Raw genomic sequence first — 22483 nt, forward strand, 5'->3', positions numbered from 1 at the left:
ATGCTTGTTGTGTCTGTGTGTTGATGTTTACATGTCTCTTCATCTTAGTGTGTGTGTATTTGTCTTGATATTCATCTGTGTGTGTGTGTGTGTGTGTGTGTGTGTGTGGGGGGGGGGCGGCGATCTCCTCTGTTAGCCCACCTTCCACTCTGGAGGGTGACCAGTGCCCCTGTCCCTCCCTGGCCAGTCATCCATTCCTCTGGAAGATGACCTATACCCCTGTCCCTAGCCAGTCATCCATTCCTCTGGAAGGTGACCAGTGCCCCTGTCCCTGGCCAGTCATCCATTCCTCTGGAAGGTGACCTATACCCCTGTCCCTAGCCAATTATCCATTCCTCTGGAAGATGACCTATACCCCTGTCCCTAGCCAGTCATCCATTCCTCTGGAAGATGACCTACATTTGAAATTGGAAGTTTACATACACCTTAGCCAAATACATTTAAACTCAGTTTTTCACAATTCCTGACATTTAATCTGAGTAAAAATTCCCTGTCTTAGGTCAGTTAGGATCACCACTTTATTTTAAGAATGTGAAATGTCATAATAATAGTAGAGAGAATTATTTATTTCAGCTTTTATTTCTTTCATCACATTCCTACTGGGTTAGAAGTTTACATACACTCAATTAGCATTTGGTAGCATTGCCTTTAAATTGTTTAACTTGGGTCAAACGTTTCGGGTAGCCTTCCACAAGCTTCCCACAATAAGTTGGCTGAATTGTGGCCCATTCCTCCTAACAGAGCTGGTGTAACTGAAGTCGGGTTTGTGGACCCCCTTGCTCGCACACGCTTTTTCATTTCTGCCCACAAGTTTTCTATAGGATTGAGGTCAGGGCTTTGTGATGGCCACTCAAATACCTTGACTGTTGTCCCTAAGCCATTTTGCCACAACTTTGGAAGTATGTTTGGTGTCATTGTCCATTTGGAAGACCCATTTGCGACCAAGCTTTAACTTCCTGACTGATGTCTTTAGATGTTGCTTCAATATATCCACATAATTTTCCTACCTCATGATTCCATCTATTTTGTGAAGTGCACCAGTCCCTCCTACATCAAAGCACCCTCACAACATGATGCTGCCACCCCCGTGCTTCACAATTGGGATGGTGTTCTTCGGCTTGCAAGCCTCCCCCTTTTTCCCCCAAACATAATGATTGTCATTATGGCCAAACAGTTCTATTTTTGTTTCATCAGACCAGAGGACATTTCTACAAAATCCCAAAAGTACAGTCTTTGTCCCCATGTGTAGTTACAAACTTTATTCTGTCTTTTTTTATGGTGGTTTTGGAGCAGTGACTTCTTCCTTGCTGGGCAGCCTTTCAGGTTGTGTCGATAATAGGACTTGTTTTACTGTGGATATAGATACTTTTGTACCTGTTTCCTCCAGCATCTTCAGAAGGTCCTTTGTTGATGTTCTGGGATTGATTTGCACTTTTAGCACCAAAGTACGTTCATCTCTAGGAGACAGAACCTCCTGAGCACGGCTGCATGGTCCCATGGTGTTTATACTTGCGTACTATTGTTTGTACAGAAGAACGTGGTACCTTCAGGCGTTTGGAAATTGCTCCCAAGGATGAACCAGACTTGTGGAGGTCTACAATTTTTTTCTGAGGTCTTGGCTGATTTCTTTTGATTTTCCCATGATGTCAAGCAAAGAGGCACTGAGTTTGAAGGTAGGCCTTGAAATACATCCACAGGTACACCTCCAATTGACTCAAATGATTAGCCTAAAATAAGCTTCTAAAGCGATGACATCATTTTATGGAATTTTCCAAGCTGTTTAAAGGTACAGTCAGCTTAGTGTATGTAAACTTCTGACCCACTGGAATGTTGATACAGCGAATTATAAGTGAAATAATCTGTCTGTAAACAATTGTTGGGAAAATGACTTGTGTCATGCTCAAAATAGATGTCCTAACCGACTTGCCAAAACTATAGTTTGATAACAAGAAATTTGTGGAGTGGTTGAAAAACAAGTTTTAATGACTCCAACGTAAGCGTATGTAAACTTCTGACTTCAACTGTATACCCCTGTCCCTAGCCAGTCATCCATTCCTGTGTCCAGTGTCCTGCAGCCATCCAGTGGGCATCAAGCCAGTGGGCATCAAGCCTCCATTGTGCTCCCTGCTGCAGGATTGGGTCTCTACTCAACCCATCATTCAACAACAGACACTCTTATGACAGAGTCATTTTTTTCCTGATTCTTACCAGGCCACTGATTCCACTATGTTGTAACTCTATTTGTCAAAATACAATTTATCAGTAAGAAAGACGGTGTTCTTGGCAAAAGTGACAGTTTGAATGAACGCTGTCTATTTTCAGTAAAGCCTATAAAGAACAGTTTAATTTTCACCCTGCTCCATCAAGTGCACTCAATCACAGAATCAAAGTTTCTCCATCTATGTGGAATATGATTTGCTTGCTCTCCACAGAACATCTCTATTTGAACTCAATAAGAATGATCAAATATGATTGGCTGAATCAGTTTGAGTGGGTGGATCTAAAGTGTCTTTATATTCGGGGCCAAGACGTGATCTCGATCAGCCTCACAGATGAAACGTCTCTATTTCTCTCCCCACTCTTCCTTCCTTCCCTCCTCTCCCTCTTTTTCATTACATCTTTCTGTCTCTCCACCCACTCTCCCTCTCTCTGTCTTTTTCTCCCACTCCCTCTCTCATCTCCCCTCCCCTCTCCCTCTCTCTGTCTTTTTCTCCCACTCCCTCTCTCATCTCTCCTCCCCTCTCCCTCTCTCTGTCTTTCTCTCCCACTCCCTCTCTCATCTCTCCTCCCCTCCCTCTCTTCCATTAGATGTCCGTGCTGCCAGGGAGCAGATGCACATTGGAGGAGTGGCCTATCCCACGCTGCCCCTGCAGGACGTGCCAGCCCGCGTCCCCTCCTCTTTCGGCCAGCACTCGGCTGCCTGCTCCCCCACAGGCTCCTACGTTGGTTCCCTGCCCCCCCCAGGGCTTGTGCCCCCCAGCCCCACAGCAGTTACTACAGCATGCCTGCCCCCAGCACCCCTTCTACACCCGGGTGAGACGCCAGCACAACACAGCAGCAGACAGGCAGATGACTGCACCTGAACGTAGCTCAGTACACATTAATTTAGTATACAGTAGAGTAGAGAAGGTTTGTTCAACGTACTTCAGAATACCAGTAAACCGGTGTGCCTGGCACTGACTACCATACCCTGTTTAAAGGCACTTAAATATATTGTCTTGCCCATTCATACCTTAGTATAAAAAGAATCACAGTGCAGTTGTACCTACCTCAGTTTACCTTCGCATACACACAGGACTTGGTTACTAAGTGACGGTTACTTACCTCTGTTTGTTAATGTGACTGCCCAGCTACCTCAGAGCACCAACCTCACAAGACAGTGTCGTTTACTCACTTAACCTCATTTTGAAATGTAACAGTGCTGACCTCAACTTGAAAAAATTATTCTTCACAGTTCTGGTGTTACTTAAAATTAGGAACCCCTTTCTAATATTTAGTTCCACCCTCCCTACACACACACACACACACACCTTTTGCCCTCAGAGCAGCCTCAGTTTGTCAGGGCATGGACTCTACAGGGTGTCGAAAGTGTTCCACAGGGATGCTGGTCCATGTTGACTCCAATGCTTCCCACAGTTGTGTCAAGTTGGCTGGATGTCCTTTGGGTGGTGGACCATTCTAGATACACATGGGAAACTGTTGAGCATGAAAAACCCAGCAGCGTTGCAGTTCTTGACACAAACCGGTGCGCCTGTCACCTACTACCATACCCTGTTCAATGGCACTTAAATATTTTGTCTTGCCCATTCACTCACTGAAGAGCACACATACACAATCCATGTCTCAATTGTCTCAAGGCTTAAAAGTCCTTCTTTAACCTGTCTCCTCCCCTTCATCTACACTGATTGAAGTGAATTTAATAAGATACATCAAAAATGGATCATAGCTTTCACCTGGATTCACCTAGACAATCTGTCATGGAAAGAGCAGGTGTTCTTAATGTTTTGTATAAGAATGGTCCCTCATACAATCCACATGTTTTAACCATTCTCCATCTTCATCCTTCCTCTCTCTCTGGTTTCCATATAGCCCTATTTTCCCAATCATGTGTATCACCTTCCCCGGCATCAATACAGCTCCCATCTTCACCCTGCCCCGACCCAATCACGCCCCTCCTTCAAAACAGGCTACCCCAGGGACCCCAATGGGCTTGTAAGTACAGAGTTGCCTGTCAGTAGTACACCTAGCACTAGTAGCTAGTCAGATAGTAGTCATAGTAACAGTTTTTTTGTTGCTTTAGTGGTTAAGCGCCAATTACTTTTACAATTGTTTTGATTCTGATTCTGTTTGACAATATTATTTGTGAAACACGTGTTCACCTTTCTACATTTTCTCAACACTTTTATTTTCCTCCCAAAAAAGTAAAAGGGCCTGTTTCTCTTTGTGTTCTTCATTGCGATGAATACGATCCATTTAATGCAGCGGGTCAGTGGGTCAGCAGGTGGTCTCTGTCTTCAGGTCCGTTGTGTAAGCTTGTATGAAATGAACCCCTTTCACTCTTCAAGGAGTTTGTGTTTTTTACCCCCCTATACACTCCAATCCTATTTTGCTCCAGCTCTAGTTTAGGTTATTCCTATATCCAATGCCCCTTGACCCACCCCGTGCCTCGTTCTGTGCCCATGTCAGGATGTAATTGCTGAGGATCCCAGAGAGGGCCTCCCCTCCCCCACTACCACTGACCCCCCTATGGTAACACGACAGGCTGGTGTGGAGCGTTGGCATTAGCTGAAGCATCTGTGTCCTTTCGTCTTGACTGTTACGACTAGCCACACACAAACACACACAAACTCACCAAAAGGCTATGCACTCACACACATGGCTAACCTTGTCCATCAACCAGATACACTAACATGGTTTGGAAAGCTGACAGGGTATGTCAGTGACAATGTCATGTCTCATGTTGACTAGTTGCACCGTGGCTCCCATGTTTGTGGCCTGCTCTGGACCTAAGTGTAATAGCTCAGTCCTGTATGAATGTGAGTCTCATTGTCCAGGAGTGAACTAACCACCATGCGAGTGCGCCCGCTCCCATTCTACATACCAAGCATGTTCATATAGGACTAGTTCACAGGAAGGTCCAAGTAAGTATAGATGAGTGTCGGTGCAGAGTTTCCCCTAGGATTTCTTTCAGCAGCGATGGCAGAGATAGCAGGAGGGGGGGGATCTTCCCTTTTTTTTTTTTGCAGTGGCGGCCACGATTTAGCAGCACCGGTGCGCCACTGCTAGATGCACATAGGGGAAACACTGATGATGTAATTACGTGGTAATCAGTCATAGGGGAAACACTGATGATGTAATTACGGGGTAATCAGTCATAGGGGTAAAACACTGATGATGTAATTACGGGGTAATCAGTCATAGGGGAAACACTGATGTAATTACATGGTAATCAGTCATAGGGGAAACACTGATGATGTAATACATGGTAATCAGTCATAGGGGAAACACTGATGTAATTACGTGGTAATCAGTCATAGGGGAAACACTGATGTAATTACATGGTAATCAGTCATAGGGGAAACACTGATGTAATTACATGGTAATCAGTCATAGGGGAAATACTGATGATGTAATTACATGGTAATCAGTCATAGGGGAAACACTGATGACGTAATTACGTGGTAATCAGTCATAGGGGAAACACTGATGATGTAATTACGTGGTAATCAGTCATAGGGGAAACACTGATGTAATTACATGGTAATCAGTCATAGGGGAAACACTGATGATGTAATTACGTGGTAATCAGTCATGGAGATACACATTATGAAAGGGCCAATAAAGGGCCAATATCTCAGCACTCTGTTTCCTCTCTGTTTCCTCATCCCTCTGCTCTGCCCATGCCCCACACTGCTGGAATTACAGCCTTATCTCACACAGGGGTCTCTTGTCACACACACACACACACACACTTGTGTGCCTATACAAACGCACGTGTATACGTAATCACACTCGCACTGGCACAGTGTAACACACAGTCACACTTAGTCTGGGTGGAGGACCAGTTTTTAAGGCTTCCTCAAAGTGGAAACTTCTGCTTTTCTGTGTGGGGGATATCTCTCTTTCTCTCCTTACGCTTCTCTCTCTCAACAAACATCACGCTCTGTGCTGCTCGTCCTCTCTGCAAAGATTATCTTCTTAAAGCGCTCTATAAAAAATATATTTCATTTCCTCCTGTAATAATTCTGAACTAAATGGCTTCTCAGTTTCAGTCTTTGCTAGATGAGATGCTGTAAAGTGCCTTTGCCTGCTGTGTTTCAAGATAAATGTTTTATTGTCTAGTCTGACGTGAATGTGTCTACTGTTCTCTTGTGTTCTATGATGACTTCGGCATGTGGCCTAATGTCGTGCTCCTATCTGTCTGTCTGTCTGTCTGTCTGTCTGTCTGTCTGTCTGTCTGTCTGTCTGTCTGTCTGTCTGTCTGTCTGTCTGTCTCTACCTCTATCAATCTCTACCTCTCTGCCTGTCTGCCTCTGGCTCTCTGCCTCTCTGTCTGTCTGCCTCTTGTCTCTCTGCCTTTCTGTCTCTATGCCACTGTCTCTCTGCCTCTCTTTCTCCCCCCGAAGCAGTTGTCTCAGCCTTTCAGACCCAAGCAGGTACACTCATCTCTTTGGACTTCACCATCTCTAACTTTTTCACCACATCACTACCTTTCTACCTCACTACCATTATACCTCACTTCCTTTCTACCTCACTTCCTTTCTACCTCACTTCCTTTCTACCTCACTACCTTTCTATCTCACTACCTTTCTATCTCACTACCTTTCTACCTCACTACCTTTCTACCTCACTTCCTTTCTACCTCACTACCTTTCTACCTCACTACCTTTCTACCTCACTACCTTTCTACCTCACTACCTTTCTACCTCACTACCTTTCTACCTCACTACCTTTCTACCTCACTTCCTTTCTACCTCACTACCTTTCTATCTCACCTCCTCCAACTAATATAACATGCCATGCTTTTCCCTCCACCTGTCATGCATTAGAAACATAGACAAGAACCTTCACCCACCTTCCATATAGCCCACCTCTACATATGATATATTTAAGCAATAAGGGCCGAGGGGGTGTGGTATATGGCCAATATACCATGTCTAAAGGCTGTTCTTTATGCACGACGCAACGCGGAGTGCCTGGATACAGCCCTTTGCTGTGGTATATTGGCCATATACCACAAAGTCCAGAGATTATTTTTGCTATTATAAACTGGTTAGCAATGTAATTAGAGGAGTACAAATAAATGTTTTGTCATACCCGTGGTATACAGTTCGATTTATAACGGCAGTTAGCCAATCAGCATTCAGTGCTCTAACCACCAGTTTATCGATAATGTAGTTGAAAATAGTTCTAGTTGAATGTACATAGTTCTAGAATGTCTCTTCTAGGTCATCCAACGCATGTATTATGAATTCTACTTCTAAATGAATTCAACAAAACCCACCAGAAAGTTTTACTTGCCAAATTTGCAAGACCCAATTAAGAAGCATGATTTAAAATGCCAGCCAGAAATACTTAAGAAACAGAAATAATTTGGGCTGTCATTATTGAGGAGCTCTACAGTCTCTCTGGTGCTTTTAACGGATGCTAATATGGATGCCTCTATATTCCGCAACAGGGAAAGACATGCAGATAGTGTGTTACCTGCTAAAGCCACACACACACACACACACTGGCCTATTAGTGCAGCTGACACCGCAGTACGCTGCACTCTCCAGGACTGTCTGTGTACAGTAGCTAACCTCCCCAAGTCAGCGATGACAGTTACACCCCCCCCCTGTTCTGCTAGGCTCTGTTAAGACGTGTACAGCTTATTTTCTCAAGCAAGCTCTCGCAGCAAAAGAGCAAGCACAGACGTCTTCTAAGCCTCTGCGCCTTCCCGCCCAAGTCAACAAAGCTGTTGTTTTGTTGTTGCTGAGAGAGAGAGAGAGAGAGAGAGAGAGAGAGAGAGAGAGAGAGAGAGAGAGAGAGAGAGAGAGAGAGAGAGAGAGAGAGAGAGAGAGAGAGAGAGAGAGAGAGAGAGAGAGAGAGAGAGAGAGAGAGAGAGAGAGAGAGAGAGAGAGAGAGAGAGAGAGAGAGAGAGAGAGAGAGAGAGAGAGAGAGAGAGAGAGAGAGAGAGAGAGAGAGAGAGAGAGAGAGAGAGAGAGAGGTTGTTTTGTTTCTCTGTTAGTGGGTGGCATATTAGGTTAGCTGGGAGGTTAGAGAGCATTAGGGGGCGAGGGTATTGACCACTCTTCTAGCCTCAAGGAGGGAGAGCAGTGGAAGAGACACACACACGGCTCGTCTGTGTACAGTGAATAATGCACTACCATCAACAGTGTGTTCAGATTAACATGCAGACGCCCAACAGAGACCATACTGCACAGCTGGTGCCGCTCGTTACCATGCTCTAGTATTGTTACCTCACAGGTGCTTGCACTGACAAAGAGTAATGCATTTGGTTTGGAGTGTTTTGTCTTTGTGCTATGCTGTGAAAAAGGGAATAGTGTTTCTGGTTGCAGTGATTAGCTACTCCAGTGTTAACCACCATTAATGTTAAGCTAGCTGTGGTTGTTGAAACGTTGTTCTGTGGTTGTTGAAGCGTTGTGCTAACAGTTTGCGCTAACCGTATGACTTTGCAGTGGTGGTGAGTGAGCCCTGCTATGCTACAACATCAATGGGTGATTCTGTGTGGACTTATGTGTGTGTGTGTGATAGGATTCTGCCTCTGGGGTACCGGGAACCCCTGTGGTACTCCTCAGCTCTCTGAACACGGACGCAGTGTGTGAGCGCGTCAAACAGATCGCCGGCATGGACTCTAGCATGCTGGGCCAGTATACCGCCACTATCAAGAAGGTCAGGCCTACTACACACACCATCACACACACATACATATTGCTCCTGTTTATACAACATCTTAGTCAATAAAGTTTATACAAAAGATTCTAAATTGTATCCATTTGCACACAAGGTTTATTTTTGTCTATCAATATCTTGATCAACTTTATATGGCTCAACAAAACAGCTAATGTCTCTGTCTGCATTGAGCAGCTTCTAGTCCATTTATAAATGATCTATAGACAGTATGTCATGAAAGCCTCTAGACCACAGTCAGTCTACCCAGCTAACAACGCTTCTTGTGTCTTCATGTGAAAAGTCCTCCTTGTTTGGTGAGGTACAGAACCGGAAGTATATAAATATATGTAATACAAGCTCGCCTTTTGAGAACAGGACTCCTGTTGAAAATGCATACGTTTCTTTAACCTCTCTGAGAGGGCTTTCTTGCCATCTGAAAGAGTTCCATATGCCTCTACTTTTCTTTATTGAACATATGGCCCTACTTCAATCAACTTATTCCTATTTATACTTATGCCTTTTTATGCCCTAATTTATACAGTATGGGGCTGTTTCCAGGACACAGATTAAGCCTAGCAGCATAGTCCTAGACTATAAAGCTATCTTGATTGAGAATCTCCATTGAAAGTGCTTTCTACTCCAGGATTTGGCTTTATCTGTGTCCAAACCGGCCCTATGTGCCTGTATTTGGTTAGTAGTGAACTTGTCTCTGCCTCTTTCTGTGTTAGGCCAATGTGAATGGCCGGGTGCTGTCTCAGTGCAACCTGGAAGAGCTGAAGAATGAGATGAACATGAACTTTGGGGACTGGCAGCTCTTCAGAGGGATGGTAAGACAAAACCTCCACCTCCGCTCTTAAATACTTTACATCCTTATTTTATTGATTTAATGTGTACTGTAATATCAGCATCCTGATTTTCATTCACCAGAGTTGTGTTTTTGTGTGTTGTTTCTTTGTCTTCTTAAAATTGGGGCGTCTTGAGCCTTTTCTGGAGACATTGGAGGATTTTATCATCCGTATTAAGAGAAAGTCTGCAGTATGCTTTGCTCACTCGAGGGGCTGGAATCAGGAACACATGTAGCTCGCGTTGATCAGATGTCCGTTTGAGCCTCCTTCCACTAACTAACGTTGTGTTGCCAGAACATGGCCGTCCAGCCTGAGATCTGGAGGAAGGTTATTGTCAGTCGGAGCTACAGTCAGCCAGTCTCCACGCAGTCCAGGGGTCTGATTCTGAAAACCAGTTGCGCGGCTTTACAAAAACTAGCATGTTCTCCTCCTCGAAGCACATCCCAAGCTCCTCCTCGAAGCACATCCCAAGCTCCTCCTCGAAGCACATCCCAAGCTCCTCCTCAAAGCACATCCCAAGCTCCTCCTCGAAGCACATCCCAAGCTCCGCCTCGAAGCACATCCCAAGCTCCTCCTTGAAGCACATCCCAAGCTCCTCCTCGAAGCACATCCCAAGCTCCTCCTCACATCCCAAGCTCCTCCTCAAAGCACATCCCAAGCTCCTCCTCAAAGCACATCCCAAGCTCCTCCTCGAAGCACATCCCAAGCTCCTCCTCGAAGCACATCCCAAGCTCCTCCTTGAAGCACATCCCAAGCTCCGCCTCGAAGCACATCCCAAGCTCCTCCTCAAAGCACATCCCAAGCTCCTCCTCAAAGCACATCCCAAGCTCCTCCTTGAAGCACATCCCAAGCTCCGCCTCGAAGCACATCCCAAGCTCCTCCTTGAAGCACATCCCAAGCTCCTCCTCAAAGCACATCCCAAGCTCCTCCTCAAAGCACATCCCAAGCTCCTCCTCAAAGCACATCCCAAGCTCCGCCTCGAAGCACATCCCAAGCTCCTCCTTGAAGCACATCCCAAGCTCCTCCTCAAAGCACATCCCAAGCTCCTCCTCAAAGCACATCCCAAGCTCCTCCTCAAAGCACATCCCAAGCTCCGCCTCGAAGCACATCCCAAGCTCCTCCTCAAAGCACATCCCAAGCTCCTCCTCAAAGCACATCCCAAGCTCCTCCTCAAAGCACATCCCAAGCTCCGCCTCGAAGCACATCCCAAGCTCCTCCTCAAAGCACATCCCAAGCTCCTCCTCAAAGCACATCCCAAGCTCCTCCTCAAAGCACATCCCAAGCTCCTCCTTGAAGCACATCCCAAGCTCCTCCTCAAAGCACATCCCAAGCTCCTCCTCAAAGCACATCCCAAGCTCCTCCTCAAAGCACATCCCAAGCTCCTCCTCAAAGCACATCCCAAGCTCCTCCTCAAAGCACATCCCAAGCTCCTCCTCAAAGCACATCCCAAGCTCCTCCTCAAAGCACATCCCAAGCTCCTCCTCAAAGCACATCCCAAGCTCCGCCTCAAAGCACATCCCAAGCTCCTCCTCAAAGCACATCCCAAGCTCCTCCTCAAAGCACATCCCAAGCCATCTGACGTGGACACCGGACCACTTACCCCTACAGGCCCTGTAGAGTTCAACCGAACTTCTGACATCACCATCCGTGGTGCCTTCTGTATTGAACTAAAATACTAGTACTGACTTTGCGTTTGTAACCTATTAAGATGATGGTGATGTATTGGCTTCATACAGTATCTGATGGTTATCAGGTATATTATAGATGCAGTTTTGAGTCTATTTCTGTTGGTTGTGTATTGGCTCTGTAGAGTTAGTGGTTGTATGTTGAGTTTCATAGATAGTGGTTATACTGTGTATTGGCTCTGTAGAGTTAGTGGTTGTATGTTGAGTTTCATAGATAGTGGTTATACTGTATATTGGCTCTGTAGAGTTAGTGGTTGTATGTTGGGTTTCATAGCTAGTGGTGATACTGTATATTGGCTCTGTAGCTCGTGGTTATTTCCTATGTTGATTCTCTACCTTGTATTGTGGTGACAGGTTTACTCTAGAACTGGTAGTATATTTGCCTGTCCAAGTCATCTCTCTTCTTCCCTCTGTCTCCCAGGTGATGGAACAGCGTAATGTGGAGGGCCAGGCCCTGCAGGATGAGTCACGTGCAGCCAGCGAGCAGGGCAGCAGCGTGGTCAACATGGAGACGGCCAGGCACCAGGGCCAGGGAGCTCCCCATGAGGTGGGTGACTACATCTTGAACCTCAGCTTCGAGGAGCTCAGTAACATGGGCTTGAGCCTGGAGGAACCCACCCAGACACACAGAGAGACTACACAGCACTGGCCCATGGTGAGGAGTTCAGCACACACACACACACACTCAGCGGTGGGGAGTTGAACATACATACATATACATACACTCATACACACACACTCAGCGGTGGGGAGTTGAACATATACACACACACACAAACACACTGAAACACACGTCATATGCACACACATACCTAGACTTTGGCACTGTTTTTTGCTCATAACACAGATAAACACATTCACAGACACTTACCAAGCCATCCAAACACCCTTAAAGCACACATCTAAGCAGTCACACATCTAAGCAGTCACACATCTAAGCAGTCACACATCTAAGCAGTCACACATCTACATTTACTCAAGCAGTCCTTGGTTGAGGAAGTTGAGGTGGCGGGGGGGGACACCACCCCCAAAAGGCAGGGTCTTAGAAAATACGTTATTTTTGCTCTCTCTGCTCTCCAATAAAGCATTGTAAGTTCAACGGCAGCACCGTAACCACAAACTTCATGAGTTTGTGCTTTTTCTCACCCTTTCGCCCATACCAGTAACATCCATGACGAGCTCGTTCCCCCCTCAACCATAACGAAACACTTTATACCCCGTTCCCCTTTTCTTCTCCCCTCCCCCAGACGGCCACCCACCATACCCTGAGTATGTCCAGCCTCAACTTCCAGGAGTCATCCAACGACATCTGCAAGCTTACGGACAAGCAGCAGGCAGAGTACCGCGATGCCTACCGTGAGTACATCGCCCAGATGACCCAGCTAGACGTGGCCGGAGGCGGGGGAGAGAAGTCTGTCCAGCCCCACCTGGGCCAGTTCCTCGAATACCGAGATGCCAGAAACCCAGAGGAGAATGCCAAAGACGGGTCCGAGAAGGATGGCCGTAAGCCCTCTTTCCCTACCAAGAGAGGTGCTAAAGCCACGGACGTGGTTGACACTGATGTGCCCCTGGACCCCATCAGCGAAGAGGATGAGAAGCTTGACGCCTCTAAAGCAGGCAGTTCCAAGGTAAAGGGACCAGGGCCTCGCTACCACAAGGTTCCCAGCAACGAGGAGGAGGGGTCCGGGCCGGAAGAATCAGAAAACACCCCTCTGCTCAACAAAGGGGGTGCCCAAGCGTCCAGCAACATCGCCCTAAACAAGAAGGACTCGTCCGACTCGGGTGTGAGGTCTGGCGAGAGCTCCTCAGACCACTCCCTGGAGGAAGTGTTAGTGGAAGCAGAAGAGGAAGGGGTTAATAAATTGGAACTGGAGGGTCTGGTCAAGAAGAGGGGCCTGCTGCCCAGCAGTCTGAGCGGCCTTCAGGATTCCACTATCACCCGCATGTCCATCTGCTCTGAGGCCCCGTCCGAGGGCAGCCCAATGGCCTCCAGTCCCGACGAAACCTGGTTCCGCTCCAGCTCCTCCGTGAGCAACCTCAACCGCACCCCCAGCACCACCACGCTCAACAACAACAGAAACAGCAGCAACAACGCTGCCACCACCAACACTAGCCAAGACAACCAAGACACAGAGAGCTCCACCCCAGTCCTCATCACCCCAGGCTCCAGCACCGGCTCTACCTCCACCACGAGGCCCGTCCACAACCAGAACCTGTGTGGGATCATCCATAAGAGGCCGCTGGGCACCGGCGAGACCCTCAAAGGCTGCACAGGGGCCCCTGACGCTATTGTCTTGGAGGACGAGAGAGAGAGTGTCCTGTGAGAGGGGCCCGGGCCTTTTTGGAGGAGGTACCATAGATGTTTGATGTTGTGATGTGCTACAAAAATAAATGCCTTTTACCAATCCTGTGTTACATTGATATGGATGGCAATCAAAACAGGCCTATTAATCTGTGACTTTGTTTAAAAAATATTTGAGAGAAGAAGTTGATATGCGGATCAGTAAACATCAATTTACATGAAGAGAATCACATTTTTTTCCAACCTTATAAATACTAAATCATTTGGGTTGAAGAAATTCAATGTCCTGAATAGATTTTGTGAAATCATTTGAAAGTTAATGACGATGACAGACTAAAATGGAATATACGTCAAATTGAAATGGCCCTCTAATTCAATTAAGTGTGCTGTCATGTTCACTTTAGCTGTTAGCTGAATTGTTAAATAATGGTAGTGAATTGTTAAATAATGGTAGTGAATTGTTAATTAATGGTAGTGAATTGTTAAATAATGGTAGTGAATTGTTAATTAATGGTAGTGAATTGTTAAATAATGGTAGTGAATTGTTAAATAATGGTAGTGAATTGTTAATTAATGGTAGTGAATTGTTAAATAATGGTAGTGAATTGTTAATTAATGGTAGTGAATTGTTAAATAATGGTAGTGAATTGTTAATTAATGGTAGTGAATTGTTAAATAATGGTAGTGAATTGTTGGATAATGGTAGTGAATTATGGAGTTGTGTGTATGAATGTTGTGTTGTGGTGGTGACATTACAGTACAGTGGTGTGTATTGGTGCAATGTGTTCTGTACTTTGTGATTGGTTACTGAAATCTGAGTTGGCTTTATGTGCTTGAAAACAAAATAAGTTTTCCTAATTTCTAGTTATCAAGTACCTGTTAATATATGTAGCGTGGCTGTGGATTGGCGTTCTGACTGAAAGGTCTATTTCCCCAAGAATATACTGATATTTTGTGCTTTAATTAAAAAAATATTTGAACTCTAGTGTGAACAGTGATGTGGTAAACCTGAGTTTCCCATGCACTACGGATGTCCATCCGAGGTTCTGAACCTTTTTCAGAGTGCATTGTGAAGCCATGTATTTGTGAAATAATAAACATATTCTCTGAAGCTTTGCCTGAAACATGTTTTACTTCCTGCATAAAGTATAACAATTCAAAACATGCTTCCGTCCCTTCAACTATACTTTTCCTATGAGCTCAAAAGTTGACCGCTTTATTCATTTCATAATTTAATTAAATGAATATCCCTTGCTCCCATACACACTGAACAAATATAGAAATGCAGCAACATGTAAAGTGTTGGTCCGATGTTTCATGAGCTCAAATAAAAGATCCCAGAAATTTACCATACTGACAAAAAGCTTATTTCTCTCAAATGTGAACAAATTTGTTTACATCCCTATTATCATTTCTAATTTGCCAAGATAATCCATCCACCTGACAACTGCATACAAAGATGATTTTTTTTTAAATGATTACACAGGTGCACCTTGTGTTGGAGACAATAAAAGGCCACTCTAAAATGTGTAGTTTTGTCACACAACGCCACGGATGTACATCCACCCAGCCTCACAAGCGCAGGCCACATGTATGGCGTTGTGTGGGCGAGTGGTTTGCTGATGTCAATGTTGTGAACAGAATGCCCAATGGTGGCGGTGGGGTTATGGTATGGGCCAACGAACACTATTACATTTTATCGATGGCAATTTCAATGCACAGAGATACCGTGATGAGATCCTGAGGTCTGTTGTCGTACCATTTCATCCACCGCTATCACTTCATGTTTCAGCAGGATGATGCAAGGATCAGTACACAATTCCTGGAAGCTGAAAATGTCCCAGTTCTTCCATGGCCTGCAAACTCAGACATGCCAACCATTGACCAAGTTTGGGATGCTCTGGATTGACGGGTACGACAGCGTGTTAAGACTTCCTGGCAATATCCAGCAACTTCAGAGCCATTGAAGATTCCATCGATCACAATCAGACTGATCAACTATATGTGAAGGAAATGTCGTGAGGAAAAGGGTCACACCAGATACTGACTGGTTTTCTGATCCATGGCCCTACCCTTTTAGGGTATCTGACCAGATGCATTTCTGCATTCCCAGCCATGTGACATCCATAGATTAGGGCCTAGTGAATTTATTTAAATTGACCTATTTTTTTATAGAAACTTCATTTTAAATTGTTCCATGTTGAGTCTATATTTGGTCAGTACAGAATGGGTTAAGACGCAATTGCATTAGCTGGTGTCAGCGCGGTATTTTCTTCACCAGTAGGTGGCGGACTGCCCATAAAAACTCATTAGCCATGGTCACTAAACCGTGTGCATGAACTTTCACTTGTGAGGGAAAAGATGATTTGAAGGCCAAGTTAGTTGATATGTCACAATATACATATGCAATGTAATTATATTTTAACCTATTATATGCCCTTTGTATGTTGGGCACACGTATAGGCTCAATTACAAGTGTACTATTAATTAAGGAACTTGAGCTTGCCAATGAGACTTGTGGGAAAATTGTGAACCTGAGTTTTCTACCTGTACAAATGTAACAGTGCTTCACATGCAATAGTTTAAGCTTGCATGGTAAACTGTCAATCCAAGCCATTTGGAGGGAGATTGTGGTGTTAGGTGCATATGGTCCAGTGTACAGTTGTAACTGTCAGACAAACTAATGTGTCGTTGCCTAATATTTTCACATCGTAAAAACAGACAACACCCGGGAGATCTATGAAATGGCTCTGCGTTTTTCTACAAAATAGTCTATTCAACACTGGCAGGCCATTTAAAATGACATTGTTTTGTTAAGTGTTGAGGTTAGCAGTTTCCCGAGGAGCAGATTAATGCAGAATTATTCTCAGGTGAGAATCGCGTTAATGGCCCAATGTCCTATACACCCTGGGAATATGCCCCTGCAGTGCGCGTGTTTTGAGGTAGAATTAGGTCTCAATTCCTGAACACCGTCAAGATGACAAAGGTCAACTAGAGTCCTGCTGTGTGTGGCCTGTAAGAGACTCACGTAGTCAATAAGAATTGTATAGTTTGTCCATTGCGCCCCAAAGAAATACTTTAGAATATCATAATTCAGTTGACAACTGTTATAAAAGATTGACATTACCACTGAATGGGCAGGTTAACGTGCTGGAATTGAAACTCGTGACAACCTGGCATTGCAGAACCATTTTCAGCCAGACAAAAGTGTCAGTCTACCTTTTGCAAATTTCAGCATATCTCACGGTCTGTAATCTAGGCTACAAGCTTCCATACAGCAGGAAAACATGCTCAAATAATGCATTTGGTTTATTTTTTGTATAAAAAAGGTACAATTTACATTATTACTTTTATAAAAAGTTTCAGCATAATTAAGTACAGCATTACACTTTTGCAGAAATGTGCAATTCCTTTAACTATACAAGATAAACCTCCGAGCGAGTTCACAAGGTTTCACTTGTTCATTTCATTTTTTACAATGTCCAGTCCTTCATGTGCCAAGAAGAGTAACAATTCTGACAAGACAGACTACATTTTAAACAGTAACTAACCAATGTGTCTTCTATTCACGAGCCAACTCCGCAAAAAAACAAAAAGACTTCAAGGGGGATAAAGGGAAATCCTTGTGACAAATCTCATTTGTTTTTCTCCCAGTTTCGGGAATATAGCGCGCCTTCCATTTCAAGAAAGGACTAAAAAAAAGTCTTAAATTAAATATGAGTGTCCGAACTGAAAACACATCACATAGATTGTCCTTTAAGCAAAGTCTTTTGATTCAATTAAAGAAATTCCAGAACCTGAGGACAAAAATAGAGGGGGAAAAAGCCCGGTTCCGAGGTCCTGTGTGTGTTGTGTCTTAACCAAACGCCTGCAAAAGATTGAGAAAGAAAGGCATGTTTAGAAAATGCAAACAGGGCAGAGATCCGGACAGACTGGCGCCAGGGAGGAAGCCGCAGTATTAAGATTTAACCAAACACTCAAATACTGAGCAAACCCTGGGCTCCAGATGTAGCCTACACACACACACAGTACAGACAGACACTAGAGCAGCATAAGGCACTTTCGCACACAACTTCAGCCTACAATCTGGGAGAGAATCAGATCGTAATTGCAGTTCAACTGGCGCCTAGCCTCCGATTGCACCAATTATGTGCAGACATCTAGTAGTAATCTGAACCATTTATTTTATATTACAGATGCTCTGCATTATAGACAGCGTCACTGCAGCTGTGCTATTACGACGTTATAACAAATAATTGCCTATTCATTTTTTTAAACAGTATGCAATGCATTAGTTTATATATTGAACCATTAACAATGAGCGTGATTATACTGTCAGAAATACACTGGCGTTCATTTTATTTCTATTCTGCCACAACAGGCTGTAGTAGGCTAATAGACAAGCAAATCCCAGACATAATATTGTAGACAGGTGATAAAAGCATATTTACCGCTTTAACGATGAAGAGTCCTGCTGTCATCCGTTATCAGGTCTGATGGGAACTCCGGAGACTGAAAAACAAACCTTCATTAGCACTGCCGCAGTCAAATAGGCCTACGTGGAATTATTAATGAGCGCACACGTTAAAAGTCCTACCCTCTCAATCTTGATAATGGCAAACATGCCTTTTGTAACCAAATGGTGTAATTTCACAATATACCATAATTGCGCATAGAAAACGCACTCAAATACGTTCACACCATTAGCAAAATCGACCCAACCAAATGTAGCCTACGTCTTTGTTTATATTCTTTGGATATTTCAGACAATAGTAGGCCGGCCCATCCTTACCTGTAATGACAAGATGCTGATATCTGTATTGAGAGTTGTTAGGGGAGTCCTGGGTGTAGCTTGCCCTGGTCGCGGGTGATGGAGGCTCGTTATTGCGACATTGGAGTCAAGTGCGATCTGCAGGTCCAGAATATAGTCGATGACATGCTGCAGGATTTCCATCTTGCTTACGTTCTTGTTCTGAGGGATACTGGGCACCAGCTCCTTCAGCTTGGAGTAGCAGTCGTTCATGTTGTAAAGCAGGCTTAAAGGATCATCCACGGGAGTCTTGCTCCGAGAGATTCCCAGATTGTGTTCAGACAGATTTGCGCTGTTTTTCCGGAAAGACCTTACTGGGCTTATCGCTTTCATATTAACACTTCGTGTGAGACGTTCAGTTTGTTCGTTGAGATATTTGTTATATTATTCTTTCTATTCCTTCACAGACGGTCGGTGAGCAAACGGACTGGTTTAACAAGCTGTCATTGTGGTTTATATAGCAAGCAGGCTGGGTTTGCTACGCAGGGGTTTTATTGGTGCTGATTGGATGGATTATCTACGTCAATCACTCCCCTCGTGCCCAACCATTGCTTGAGCATGCTTCACAGTCAGGTCCCTCCTTTTTCCCGTCTTCTCAGCCAGTGAAAACGCATGTTGATGGTAGCACTGTGAGAGCGCTCTTCAGCTCCGGTGGGCAATTTGGAAAATTGAGCCCTTACCTGTTTCTGATCAAGAAAATTAATGATTTGTAATTTGGAACCAGGAGCTTGTCAAGCTGGAGCGTACATTTCTCTGTTGGTTTTAATGTTGTTTTAAAGCCTTTCTCAATGAATTAATTTAAGAATATTAAATACGAAATCTTAGAATGATTTGTATCCATGCGTAAATTGCGCAATTACGCATCACGATGTATTAAAGTGAAGGGGCTGATAAGTGTCACAATATCTTGCTTTATAGTCAAGATTAGGAGAGGTCTCGCTCTCACACAGTCCTTGACTGTCAACATAACACTACATCCTGGTGATTAATTTCATCATTATCTCTTGTTTGAAATGATGGGTAGCCTACACACACATTGTATTTCTAAAGATTCGGAAAAACTAGGAATTGTGATTGTAGGAATTGGCTATTAAAATTGCATTCCAGGGCACGGCATCGGATGTTGAATGAATACATTTGGACTGATATAATTTATCTCTACATCGGCTATGTATAAATTGGTGATAAGAGAAATGTGAACTTTGAATGGGTCATTAAACCGGCTGGCTAAACCGGACTTCGGACCTAGCCTATATGGCATGCTTGCGCACGAATTGGATCAGTGGGGAAATATGGATTCTGAATCTGCAGAATAGGGAATATTTGAAATAATATAGGTGTATGATTATGCACATTATTGTGAGAAATCTGTGACTACTGGTCAAGGAGTGACTGTCACAATGTGTATGGGGCCACTTGGATGACATCTGGATTGACACTGTGTTTAAGGTCCTCAACACAATTTAGAAAACATTTCGTCAGGAAGGCCATTATATGACCTCAAAGATTGACAATAATGTAATTCATTGTTAAACAGATCCTTTGGTTGCGAACATGTTAAGACTATAATAGCATTCCTGTGTATAAATTAAACGCTGCATTATCCAACTGGTGCTGTGCAATGAGCTCCAAAGCGCGCGGAGTGATGCGGCACAAACGAATTGCCCCGGGGCTGTTGTGGGCTGCAGCGGGTGTTCGTTTTGCTTTGTGGATTAAATTGGGTTGCTCACAAAAGTCAATGAATTTTTAACAAACGCATTAGGGGTCATAGTGACAACGTCTTCAATGGATGAGAATGTGTGTCTTCTCCTTGAGCACAGCTGCAACAAAATATTATTTAGAAAATATTTTTTGTGTGGATATATTTCATAACAATGATAATATGGATACTATACCAAAAATGACGGTAAAATAAATTTGAGAGAAATGCGCTGCAAAACACCAAAAGCCCTAAATAGTATTGCAGAACAAATACAGTATTTTAACAAAAAAAATGCAATCCTGGCAAGCACAGTGCAATTGATTATGTTTGGTGTATGTAGTCTGTCCTCTGTGTAGTCTGTCCTCATGTGCAATAACAAATCTTATGCAAACAAATGCATATCACCATCTACCCACCCACCCACCAGCTATTCTGCAACATGCTTGACATTTCTCAATGTGAAATACATTTCTCAAAGAGAAATTGCCTACACTTGCATAAAAAGAGGCTATTCAATGTTTGGAAGGCAGCAACTTACACACATTATACAGTTTTGATTTTGCAGCCAAGAGACAACTTCGCCTACTTAACAAGCCTTTATGCATTTCTACTGTGATGCGATGTGGAATTCTTGCAGTCGTGTCCACATCTGGTGTCGGCCTAATCCGATTTTTTCATTTTCTCTCTTCTTTTTGTTCTCACAGCTGTGTACATTTCGCATGACACCCTGACTGATCCCTGACAGGTGATGAATTGGCACCAAGCGAGCCGCAGTACTGAATTGCGCCGCGAGCTCATACTCTCGCAGACTCACTGGCGCCAGCCCCGTGACGTCACCCATTCACAGCAGCCCTCGGGCCGGTCCTCACGGCGCCACTCAGGCGGCTGCTATGGCGACGGGGGCTGTCAATCAGCGCGAGGTCTCAGCTGATCAATGGGACCGAACTGTGAGAGATCGGAGTTTGATTCGTCACCTCGGTGCTGCGGGGCCCGCACACCTGCATCATTAACATTTCTTAACTTACATTTGAGTTGGAAAAGTCTCCCTTCGTCAGTTTGTGAAAATAATTTGACAAGAAAAGGACTGGCTGCCAGCATAACAAAGTAAGGAGTTTGGACACATCTGTCCCATTAAACATTACAGGCTAAGTTTTAGTTTTCAAAGCATTCTGAAGTAGATATGCAAAATAAAAATAATATAAAACAATTCAAATATTCAATATATTTTACTTCCTCAACATGACAATTGCCAAACTGAACTAGAACTTGATTCTTCATTAAACATATTTTTTTATAAAAGCTTCAACCACTCTAAATAAAATGTAAAAAATGCAGGACTGCCAACTACACAGAACAAAACTATAAACGCAACATGTAAAGTGTTGGTCCCATGTTTCATGAGCTGAAATAAAATATCCCCGTAATGTTCCATACGCAGAAGCTTATTTCTTTCAGATTTTGGGCACAAATTAATTTACATCCCTGTTATTGAGGATTTCTCCTTTGCCAAAATAATCCATACACCTGACAGGTGTGGCATAATCATTACACAGGTGCACCTTGTGCTGGGGACAAAAAGATGCCACTGTAAAATGTGCAGTTTTGTCACACGATACAATGCCACAGATGTGTCAAGTTTTGAGGGTGTGCAATTGGCATGCAGACTGTAGGAATGTCCACCAGAGCTGTTGCCAGATAATTGAATGTTCATTGCTTTACCATAAGCCGCCTCCAACGTAATTTTAGAAAATTTGGCAGTATGTCCTACCAGCCTCACAACTGCAGACCACATGTATGGCGTTGTGTGGGTGAGCGGTTTGCTGATGTCAACATTGTGAACAGAGTGCCCCATGGTGGCGGTGGGGTTATAGTATGGGCAGAGATACTGTGAGGAGATCCCATTGTCGTGCCATTCATACGCTGTCATCACCTCATGTTTCAGCATGATAATGCACAGCCCCCATGTCGCAAGGATCTGTAGACAATTCTTGGAAGCTGAAAATGTCCGTTCTTCCATGGTCTGCATACTCACCAGACATGTCACCCATTAAGCTTTAAAAAAAGAAGATATATTTAACCTTTTTTAACTAGGCAAGTCTGTTAAGAACAAATTCTTATTTACAATGACGACCGACCAAAAGGCAAAAGGCCTCCTGTGGGAACGGAGGGCTGGGATTAAAAATGAATATAAATTAAATAAAAATATAGGACAAAACACACATCACGACAAGCACGTTTGGGATG

At 44.0% G+C, this 22483-nt stretch overlaps 2 protein-coding genes across 2 annotated transcripts in view; one reads left to right on the forward strand and one right to left on the reverse strand.

The window, feature by feature from the left end:
• Window positions 1-14838, forward strand: part of LOC112262021 (kinase D-interacting substrate of 220 kDa B) — a 98769-nt gene extending 83931 nt beyond the window's left edge. Inside the window, 9 exon segments of the mRNA XM_042330149.1 lie at window positions 2809-2948; window positions 2951-2999; window positions 3002-3033; window positions 4090-4212; window positions 4687-4749; window positions 8758-8895; window positions 9624-9722; window positions 11847-12080; window positions 12673-14838. Coding sequence (XP_042186083.1) covers window positions 2809-2948; window positions 2951-2999; window positions 3002-3033; window positions 4090-4212; window positions 4687-4749; window positions 8758-8895; window positions 9624-9722; window positions 11847-12080; window positions 12673-13749 — 1955 coding nt within the window. The 3' untranslated portion in view covers window positions 13750-14838.
• Window positions 14839-17018: 2180 nt separating this feature from the next.
• LOC112262026 (DNA-binding protein inhibitor ID-2) lies at window positions 17019-18982 on the reverse strand. The gene is made up of 3 exons (XM_024437692.2): window positions 18520-18982; window positions 18179-18239; window positions 17019-17595 (listed from the first exon to the last, which is right to left on the reverse strand). Exons 1-2 carry the CDS (start codon window positions 18868-18870, stop codon window positions 18183-18185), a joined length of 408 nt encoding a protein of 135 aa, XP_024293460.1. The 5' UTR covers window positions 18871-18982; the 3' UTR covers window positions 17019-17595; window positions 18179-18182.
• Between the last annotated feature and the right edge of the window lie 3501 nt (window positions 18983-22483).

Source organism: Oncorhynchus tshawytscha, linkage group LG11 (assembly GCF_018296145.1).
Source record: "Oncorhynchus tshawytscha isolate Ot180627B linkage group LG11, Otsh_v2.0, whole genome shotgun sequence".
Taxonomy (NCBI): Eukaryota; Metazoa; Chordata; class Actinopteri; order Salmoniformes; family Salmonidae; genus Oncorhynchus; species Oncorhynchus tshawytscha.